General features: G+C 41.8%; 1 protein-coding gene across 1 annotated transcript in view; it reads right to left on the bottom strand.

Moving 5' to 3' along the window:
* Window positions 1-11,207, bottom strand: part of ATAD5 (ATPase family, AAA domain containing 5) — a 65,484-nt gene that overhangs the window by 49,114 nt on the left and 5,163 nt on the right. Inside the window, exons 3-6 of the mRNA XM_011992838.1 lie at window positions 10,854-10,962; window positions 5,537-5,701; window positions 1,691-1,817; window positions 1,126-1,207 (exon numbers count right to left, since the gene is read on the bottom strand). Of these exons, the coding sequence (XP_011848228.1) occupies window positions 1,126-1,207; window positions 1,691-1,817; window positions 5,537-5,701; window positions 10,854-10,962 (483 nt within the window). The remainder of the gene's footprint in view (window positions 1-1,125; window positions 1,208-1,690; window positions 1,818-5,536; window positions 5,702-10,853; window positions 10,963-11,207) is intronic.

Below are 11,207 nucleotides of genomic sequence, written 5' to 3'. Positions count from 1 at the left end.
TGCGTGTTCTTAACAATATATAATTATACCTCAGTAAAACTGAAACAGAAAACAAAGATAATCTGAACTCACATTGCTCCTAGACCTGATCTTCCATCATGCCACCCAGGCACATAAACTAGAACTTACATGTCATCCTATATACCTTCCTCTCCCATACCCTCACCCCCATGAATCTCATTAATCAAGAGATTTTTAATTCATCTCCGAAAATCTTTTTGCATGTCATCCCCAACAACCTAGTCCTTATCTCCATCATCTCACAATACCTGGACTCCTACATGCACTCTAACCCCTCTTCCATTCTATTCTTTATCCAGCAGGCCGATTAAACTTCCAAAATCCAAATCTGTTTATGTCCATATTTAAGTTTAAAACCCTTTGGCTGCTTCTTATTTGCTCTTAACATAATGATAAAATCCCTTAGCAAGGTCTCCAAGGTCCTATGTTGGCTAGCACCCACCTCTCACCCTTGCTCTCTGTGCTCCAGTCACACTAGCATTCTATCAGTTTTTGGTTATTTAGCAAGCGCCTTCCAGCTACAGGGGCTTTACATGGACAATTCTCTCTGGCTGAAACACAGTTCCTCCTCCTGATGAACTCCTGCTCATCCTTCAGATTTCAGTTCAGACGTCATTTCCTCAGTGAAGCCTTCTTTAACCAGACCAAACCTCCTCAATACGAATTATACCTCTCCTTAGCACAACTGCAATTTTTCATTTGTTGGCCCAATGAATGTTTAATCATAGACTATCTTCCATCTCCACTTAAGTCACATGAGGACAGGGAATATGTCCTGTCTTATCCCCATAATATCTCTGATACCAAAAACAGTGCCTGGTACATACTAGTAGGTATTTAAATATTTACTGAATAAAATTTATTATCAGCTTTTTGTATTTTTGGTTTGCTTATTATTCTGTTTTGCCTAGCGATGGCCAAAGCATTTGCAAAAAAACAAGACATTCAAATAGCAGTGGCAGCATTGTCAATATTTTCAACTTTGAAACTGGACTTACTAGAGCTTCAAATGATAATTCACATGCTTTCTCATCAAAGTAAACGAATCAATACAAATACATTCCATAAAATATTTTGGCATTTAAAAATCTGTATTGGACTGACCTGTTTTCATCAAAACCAGGGACAGGATCAGCTGCTTTTTGTGCTTTTCTGGCAAGAAATAAAGGAGCGACTTTCATTTTTCCTTAGAAAAACAAATACTTAGGTTAGTATCAATGTTTACCATCTCCACCTTTAGCTACTTTCTTTTTTTTTTTTTTTTTTTGAGAAGGAGTCTCACTCTGTAACTCAAACTGGAGTGCGGTGCCACGATCTTGGCTCTCTGCAACCTCCGCCTCCAGGGCTCAAGCAATTCTCGTGCCTCAGCCTCCTGAGTAGCTGGGACTACAAGTACACACCACCACACCCGGCTAATTTTTTGCCTTTTAGTAGAGCAAGACTCTGTCACCAAAAAAAAAAAAAAAAAAGGAAAAAAGAAAAACTCTTCACTATATCATAACTTTACTTACTAAACAGAAATATAATACAGGTAAAATTTTATATAAGATACTAAATTTCAATCATCAGCACATTCAGAATAATACCCCAAAACACAAAAACAAAACAAAAACCCCAAAACGTTCTAATATACATCATAAACATCATAAATGTTATTAAATCTGATTACCAGGTACATTTTTAGTGGATGTGTTAAGTTTCTTTCCTAGCACATCATTCAAACACTGAAGTTTCTTCTGATTTTTCTCTGGATGCTTTAAAGCAGTAGGACTTGAATCTATTATTATAACAGAATCCTAAGACAAAATAGGAGAAAAAATGTAATTAAATCATATAATATCATTGAAATTTCAAAAGAATCACAGTGATAGAAATCATACAAAACATAATTAGCAGCTCCATACACCTCCCATCAGATATTATCTGATTGAAACAGAAAACACATGATAGAATAGCAGGAGTCCATGCTTACATCATACAAGCTTATATGATATCAGGGTGCGTTTATTATGACCATAGGCTTTCTTTTTTATTTTTATTCTTTTTCTTTTGAGTTGGAGTCTCTGTTGCCCAGGCTGGAGTGCAGTGGCACAATCTTGGCTCACTGCAACCTCTGCCTCCCAGGTTCAAGCGATTCTCCTGCCTCAGCCTCCCGAGTAGCTGGGATGAGAGGTGCACGCCACCACACCCGGCTAATTTTTGTATTTTTAGTAGAGATGGGTTTTCGCCATGTTGGCCAGGCTGGACTCAAACTCCTCACCTTAGGTGATCCGTCCACCTTGGCCTCCCAAAGTGCTGGGATTACAGGAGTGAGCCACTGCGCCTGGCCTCATGTTTGTTTTTTGTTTTCTTTTTGAGATACAGTCTCGTTCTGTTGCCCAGGCTGGAGTGCAGTGGCGAGATCTCAGCTCACTGCAAGCTCTGCCTCCCGGGTTCACGCCATTCTCCTGCCTCAGCCTCCCGAGCAGCTGGGATGACAGGCACTCACCACCATGCCTCGCTAATTTTTTTTATTTTTAGTAGAGATGGGGTTTCACCGTGTTAGCCAAGATGGTCTCCATCTCCTCATCTCATGATCTGCCAGCCTCAGCCTCCCAAAGCACTGGGATTACAGGTGTGACTCATGTTTTTTTTTTAATTGAGACAGGGTCTCACTCTGCCACCCAGGGTAGAGTGCAATAACATGATCATGGCTCACTGCAGCCTCAACCTCCCGACCTCAAGCCATTCTCCCACCTCATTCACCCAAGAAGCCAGGACTACAGGCGCACACCACTAGCCTGGCTAATTTTTGTATATTTTGTAAAGCCAGGGTCTCCCTATGTTGACCAGGCTGATCTCGAACTCCTGGACTCTGGCAATCCTCCCACCTTGGCCTCCCAAAGTGCTGGGATTACAGGTGTGAGCCGCCAGGCCCAACAAGGCTTTCTTTTTTGAAAAAGCAACTAAGGTTGGGCATGGTGGCACATGCCTGCAATTCCAGCACTTTGGGAGGCTGAGGTGGGCAGATCACCTGAGGTCGGGAGTTCAAGACCAGCCTGAGAAACATGGAGAAACCTCGTCTCTACTAAAAATAGAAAATTAGCCGGGCATGACAGCACATGCCTGTAATCCCAGCTACTCGGGAGGCTGAAGCAGGAGAATCACTTGAACCCAGGAGGCAGAGGTTGCAATGAGCCGAGATCGCGCCATTAACTCTAGCCTGAGCAAAAAGAGCAAAACTCCACCTTAAAAAAAAAAAAAAAAAAAGGCAACTAACATATGACCTGGTATTCATATGCAGAAATTTTTTAAAAAGCAACTAATAGACTGTATTCCAAATAAAACAGTTAATATGACCAAGCTATAAAAAGTCTGGTTATAGCCCTGTTGGAACTGTACATCCTAGAAATACATTAGAATGAAGTCTATTATTTTCCTGTCATCAGCATAGATTTACCGGGCACTTACCATGTGTGAGGCAACATAGAAGAAATTAGGAATACACAGACAAAACTCAAGAATTGGCATGAAATGTTACATCTGAATGCAGGGAAGAGAGGGAGAGCTAGTCCATGGGCAGATAGTTTAACTAGTTATAATACAGCATGGTGAGTGCACTATCAACATACAAAAAAATACAAAAGTACAGATCAGGAAAGAAACTATTTGTCTTGAAGGCATCAGCAAGCACATTCATTATTTTCATTATTTTATTTTATTTATTTTATTTATTTATTATTTTGAGACTCACTCTGTCTCACTCTGTCTCACTCTGTCACCCAGGCTAGAATGCAATGGTGTGGTCTCCACTCACTGCAACCTCCGCTTCCCAGGTTCAAGTGGTTCTCCTGCCTCAGCCTCCAGAGTAGCTGGGACTACAGGCGTACAAGTGCCTGCCAATACACCCAGCTAATTTTTGTATTTTTAGTAGAGATGGGATTTCAGTATATTGGCCAGGCTGGTCTTGAACTCCTGACCTTGTGATCCACCCGCCTCAGCCTCCCAAAATGCTGGGATTACAGGCGTGAGCCACCATGCCCAGCCAATTTTTAATTTTTCTTTGAGAGTCTTGCTCTGTTGCCTATGCTGGAGTGCAGTGGCACAATCTAGGCTCACTGCAACCTCTGCCTCCCGGGTTCAAGTGATTCTCCTGACTCAGCCTCCTGAGTAGCTGGGATTACAGGCTCACGCCATCACGCCCGGCTAACGTTTGTATTTTTAGTAGAGACGGGGGTTTCACCATGTTCGTCAGGCTGGTCTCAAACTCCTGACCTCGTAATCCTCCTGCCTCGGCCACTCAAGTGCTGGGATTGCAGGCGTGAGCCACTGTGCCCGGCCCATTATTTTATTTTACTTTTTTTTTTTTTCTTTTTATATATTCAACCAGAAGACTCTCGAATACAAGCACAGCTTTGAAGAGAAGGTGGTAAAATGTTCAGAATAGCCAAAAAGGGAAAACAACCCAAATGTCCATCAGGTGATGAATGGGATATTTGGCAACAGAAAGAAAAGAGATACTGAGGCTACAACATAAATCTTGAAAACACATCCTAAGTAATAAAAGCCAGACACAAAAAACCACGTGCTATATGATATCATTTATATGAAATGTCCAGAACAGGCAAATCTACAGAGACAGAAGCAGATTTGTAGTTAGTTGTGGCTGGTGGAATGAGGGGATTGGGGGGTGACAAGAAGAAAAGAATCTCTTTTTGGGGAAATTCGAAAATGTTCTAAAATTGACTATGGTAATGGATGCCCAACTCTGTCACTATACAAAAGTCACTGAATTGTACACTTTAAATGGTGAAATGCATGTATATGAATTATAGCTCAATTAAACTATTTTTTTAAAAAGAGGAGGTACTGGCAATTAGCAGGATCTCAAAGTTTAACTAGGAATTCCTCACATAGAAGAGAGTACCTGGAATGTATATTTCAAGCTGATAACAATAGAACGAATACTGTGAAAACTGCACCAGTGAGGGAGAAATGAACAATTCTGTGTGACTAGAGCAAAGAGTTGTTTTGAAGAAAGGGAAGAGGGCTGGCACTCTGGTAGGCCAAGGCAGGTGGATCAACTGAGGTCAGGAGTTTGAAACCAGCTTGGCCAATCATCGTAAAACCGTGTCTCTACCAAAAATACAAAACTGGCTGGGCGTGTGGGCGTGGTGGTACACACCTGTAATCTCAGCTACTCGGGAGGCTGAGGCAGGAGAATCGCTTGAACCCAGGAGGCAGAACTTGCAGTGAGCTGAGATCCAGCCATTGCACTCTCGCCTGGGCAACAAGAGCGAAACTCCATCTCAAAAAAAAACAAAGCGAAGAGGTAGTTCAGCCTATGAAAGATCTTGAGTGACTTAAGAAGGATTCAAACTGTATTCTGCAGACAAAAAATGCAGAAGGCTTTTAAAGTAAAACTGAAAATGATAGTGTCTCTACTACTTCAAGCTATCACACAAACCTACTTTATAACTTTTCCAAACAGCAAAATAGGAGAGAATTTATACCAACAGATATTTATAATACTTACTTCCGTTTCTGACAATTTCTTCCTTTCAGGAAGTGTCTGATGTCTAGAGGAGCGCCTTAAGGGTATCACTATTTCTTCAGTCACCTTTGACCTACTGATGTGTAAAGCTTTTGCTTTTTCAATCAACTGTTTTGCTTTCGATATGTTTTTTGAAGCATTGCTTGCCTAGACAAAAAAATTGAAATATTAATTTACATCACAGGAAAATATAATATATTTAATAATAGAAAAAAATACAATCGCAAATCACATTAAATAATCAACAAATAGTTATTCAAATCTTACCAGGGACCTTAAATTGAAATGTGTCTAGTTATTATTAGTTTACCTTTATTTCTTACTTGAAATTATCCAGGTAAATATATTTACATGTGAGTAAAACACCCAAGAGGATGTCTGCAGTATAGACTTGGCAATCTATTTTTTAATTTTAGTCACCAAATTCAGGCAAAGTACTTTCCAAATCTGAACAGTTACCCAGCCTATTATATGCATGGTTCTAGGCTGCAGACCATAAAGAAAATAGTATTATAATACACAGACCTTGGCCTCAAGGCTTTTTTTTGGGTTTTTGTTTTGTTTTGTTTTGAGACGGAGTCTCGCTCTGTCGCCCAGGCTGGAGTGCAGTGGCCGGATCTCAGCTCACTGCAAGCTCCGCCTCCCAGGTTCACACCATTCTCCTGCCTCAGCCTCCCGAGTAGCTGGGACTACAGGCGCCTGCCACCTCGCCCGGCTAGTTTTTTGTATTTTTTAGTGGAGACGGGGTTTCACCATGTTAGCCCATGTTGGGATGGTCTCGATCTCCTGACCTCGTGATCCGCCCGTCTCGGCCTCCCAAAGTGCTGGGATTACAGGCTTGAGCCACCGCGCCCGGCCTGTTTTGTTTTTTTTAATGGAGTCTAGCTCTGCCGCCAAGGCTAGAGTGCACTGGCACGATCTCAGCTCAGCGCAACCTCCGCTTCCCGGGTTCAAGCGATTCTCCTGCCTTAGTCTCCCAAGTAGCTGGGACTACAGGTGCATGCCACCACACCCAGCTAATTTTTGCATTTTTAGTAGAGATGGGGTTTCGCCATGTTGGCCAGGCTGGTCTCAAACTCCTGACCTCAGGTGATCTGCCTGCCTCAGCCTCCCAAAGTGCTGGGATTACAGGCGTGAGCCTCCACACCCAGCCTCAAGCTTCTTATATGTGATAAAGAAGAAAGAGGCCAGGCACAATGGCTCACGCCTCTAATCCCAGCACTTTGGGAGGCCAAGGTGGGTGGATCACCTGAGGTCAGGAGTTTGAGACCACCCTGGGCCAACATGGTGAAACCCCCATCTCTACTAAAAATAACAAAAATTAGCTGGGCTTGGTGGTGGGCCTCTGTAATCCCAATGACTTGGGAGGCTGAGGCAGGAAAATCGCTTGAACCTGGGAAGTGGAGGTTGCAGTGAGCCAAAATCGTACCACAGCACTCCAGCCTGGGCAACAAGAGGGAAACTCCGTCTCATAAAAAAAAAAAGGTAGACGGCTGGGCTCGGTGGCCCATGCCCATAATCCCAACACTTTGGGAGGCCAAGGCAGATGGATCACGAGGTCAGGAGATGGAGACCATCCTGGCTGACATGGTTAAACCCTGTCTCTACTAAAAAATACAAAAAATTAGCTGAGCATGGTGGCGGGGTGTCTGTAGTCCCAGCCACTCAGGAGCCTGAGGCAAGAGAATGGCATGAACCCGGGACAGAGATCCCGGGACAGAGATCCCGGGACAGAGATCCCGGGACAGAGATCGCGCCACAGAACTCTAGTCTGGGGAACAGAGTGACACTTCATCTCAAAAAAAAAAAAAGAAAGAGTACAAACAGGTATAGTGCAATTATACAGTATACTTTATTACTGTGTCTATCATTATGTATATACATCACACATACCTATATATAGAGAAACAGAGACAGATAGACCAAGAAGATCTATTACATAAAAAATACAACATAAGGCCAGGTGCAGTGGCTCATGCCTGTAATCCCAGCACTTTGGGAGGCCCAGGTGAGAAAATCACTTAAGCCCAGGAGTTCAGGACAAGCCTGGGCAATATAGCAAGACTCCGCCTCTATGAAAAATTTAAGAATTAGCCAGGCATGATGCCTGTAGTGCCAGCTACTTGGGAGTCTGAGGTGAGAGACTGGATTGCACCTGGGGAGTTGAGGTTGCAGTGAGCCATGATTATGGCACTGCACTCCAGCCTGGGCAACAGAGTAAGACTATCTCAAAAAATAACAAACAAAAAATACAACATAGTAGTTTAGAGTACAAAGAGTATTTCAGGCTGAATCCTTTGGAACAAGGTTGAAAAGGTATTATGATACGGAAAAAGAGCATTAGGTAAGAATAAAGTCTGACCTTTGGGCCTAGCACTGCCATTGGTATACAATGTGACCATGTGCATTTAAATATTATCTTCCAGAGAATGTGCTTTCCATATTGAGTTCAACAAGTTTTTATGTTGGAATTGAGCATACACACACAGAAAGAGGCAGAACAGTTTACATTATGTGATCCCTTTAAAAAAAGACGATATATCGGCCAGGCGTGGTGGCTCACACCTGTAATCCCAGCACTTTGGGAGGCCGAAGTGGGTGGATTACGAGGTCAGGAGATCGAGACCATGATGAAACTCCATCTCTACTAAAAATACAAAAAATTAGCTGGGCGGGGTGGCGGCACCTGTAGTCCCAGCTACTTGGGAGGCTGAGGCAAGAGAATGGCGTGAACCCGGGAGGCGGAGCTTGCAGTGAGCCGAGATCACGCCACTGCACTCCAGCCTAGGCAACAGAGTAAGACTCTGTCTCAAAAAAAAACACCCAAAAACCAAAAAAAAAGAACAGATGATGTATCTATTTAAGCAGAGAAAAATGTCTGGAGAGAAAAAATCTAACTATTAAACTATTATCTGAAAGGATAAACAATAAGCTGTTATGAATATGGAGCTGTTAGGAGAACCAGTTTACTCTTATTCTCATAGAAACATGAAAAATCTGGCCAGGCACAGTGGCTCATGCCTGTAATACCAGCACTGTGGGAGGCCAAGGCTGGAGGATTGCTTGAGGCTAGGAGTTTGAGACCAGCCTGGGCCAAATAGCAAGACCCTGTCTCTACAAAAATAACAAATGAAAAGAAAAAAGAAACAAAAAAGAAAAATCTCACCCAGAAAATTGCTAAGATTTTCTCCTAGAGCCACTACACAAGCCTGGATAAGGCTTCAGAGAACAACAAGGGCCCTGTGGTAAGAGGTTCATTGACAGAGAATGAGATAAAATAATTGATCTAAGTAAGTTTGGATAAAGGTCCCAATTTGGATACATTTGAGACTTCTCTTGCTGGAAAATTTACCATTAAATCCCAATTTTAAGTAGTACGTGAGGCAAACCAAGGCATAATATCTCTAAAAAAAATTAAAGTTGAAGCTGTCCTCTAGAATTAAGAATAAAATATGTGGGACAAAGTTCACCACAGAGACTTAACCTTTAGCTGTGGTACAATCAGCTGGAATCTTGCATGTTTTCCAAAAGACTAAGGACCATATTTCTTTTTTTTTTTTTTTTGAGACAGAATCTCGCTTTGTCACCCAGGCCAGAGTGCAGTGGCGCAATCTCGGCTCACTGCAAGCTCCGCCTCCTGGGTTCATGCCATTCTCCTGCCTCAGCCTCCCGGGTAGCTGGGACTACAGGCGCCCACCAATACGCCCGGCTAATTTTTTTATTTTCAGTAGAGATGGGGTTTCACCGTGTTAGCCAGGATGGTGTCGATCTCCTGACCTGGTGATCCGCTTGCTTCGGCCTCCCAAAGTGCTGGGACTAAAGACCGTCTTTCCAACTGCTTATAGTTGTGTAACTCTAGGAAAGACACTTCCCAGAATCACAAATAAAAACACATGTTTCCTCATCCTATGAACTAACAGCAAGTTTCTTCATCTATAAAAAAGGGTTAAATAATATTTACTTTATGAGATAAATGATGTGAGTACTAAGCACACTGCCTAGAATGTGGTAAGATGCCAAAAAATGACAGCTACTAAATAGAAGCAAAGGAGATACCAATGTAGCAGTTGTTTTCACCCAAGGATTAATTCAGAGTCACCTTGGTGGCTTTTTTTGAAATATACATACCCCTATGGGGAGGGGGGAGGGGGGGAGGGATTGCATTCTGAGTTTTACCTGATGTAAATGACGAGTTGATGGGTGCTGATGAGTTGATGGGTGCTGATGAGTTGATGGGTGCAGCACACCAACATGGCACAAGTATACATATGTAACAAACCTGCACGTTATGCACATGTACCCTAGAACTTAAATAATAAAAAAAAAGAAAAGAAAAGAAAAGAAATACACATACCTATACGTACTCCAATTCTGCCACGGTGGGGACGAGGAGCTTATTTTGCAGAAACAACTAAACCACTCTTGTATATCTTACCTCTCCCTTTAAAGCTGTAGTTTTTCAAGTGGAAATGATTATTTTCCCCTCCAGGGAATATTTAGCAATGTCTGGACACATTTTTGGTTGTCATTATACAGGAGTTAGTTGGGTGCTACTGGTATCTTATGGATAGAGGCCAGAGTGCTGCTAAACATCCTACAATGCACAGGACAGCCCTCCACAGCAAAGAGTTATCCAGCCAAAATGTCAATAATAGCAAGGTTGAGAAACTCTGCTTTTGAGTCTCTAATCTACAGAAATAAAGGAAAAATTCAATCATGACCTACAGGCAGTGTTACAGACTGAATATATCCTCTGAAAATTCGTATGTTGGAATCAACCCACTATGTAATGGTATTAAGAGGTAGCGCCTTTAGGAGGTGATTCGGTCACGAGGGTGAAGCCCTCTCTCTACCTGTTCTCTACCATGTGAAAAATAAGAAGATAGCCTCACCAGACACTGCATCAGCTGATGCCTTGATCCTGCATTTCTCAATCCCCGTAACTGTGAGAAATACATTTCTGTTGGTTAAGCCACTCAGTGTATGGTAATTTGTTACAGCAGCCCAAACTAAGATCGTCAGTATTAGGGAAAATGATCACGATGTAAACTTACTAAGAAAGCTTTTTATAAATAGATTATACTCTGCCTTTATCAATTGCTTTCACCTCACAATAAGGTATCTTAATTAACTAGAGGAATGGGATAATAGTGAAAAACATCATAGAGTTGTAGTTAACCAATTTATAAAATACATGAATTTTATTATGGCTCATTACTTCCAATAGTAATGTGAGGTTTTTTTGTTCGTTTTTTAAGGAAACAGAATGGCACTTATAGGACTCTACTATTTTAATTACCTTTTTAGGGTGAGAAATAAAATCTCCATCAGTTGCTTCAGATTTCTCAGATCTTTTGTTAGATTTTTTCTTAGATTTTTTGGGAGTACTAATTCTGGTGAATTTCATTCTGAAATAAAAATAAGGTATTCAGAAACATTTTCATGATTATAACATAAAGAATCTCAATTAAGTACAGACAAAATAGAGCTTGTGCATCTGCATGTAATCCCAGCTACTCAGGACCCTAATATGGAAGGATTGCTTGACCCCAGGAGTTGGAGACCAGCCTGGGCAACACAGTGAGACCTTGTTTCCAGATAGACAGAGATAGATAGATAGATAGATAGATAGATAGATAGATAGATAGATAGA

The sequence above is a fragment of the Mandrillus leucophaeus genome, unplaced genomic scaffold (assembly GCF_000951045.1).
Source record: "Mandrillus leucophaeus isolate KB7577 unplaced genomic scaffold, Mleu.le_1.0 Scaffold419, whole genome shotgun sequence".
Classification (NCBI taxonomy): domain Eukaryota; kingdom Metazoa; phylum Chordata; class Mammalia; order Primates; family Cercopithecidae; genus Mandrillus; species Mandrillus leucophaeus.
Note: the sequence above shows the minus strand (reverse complement) of the source record. Positions and strands in the feature narration are given on the sequence as shown.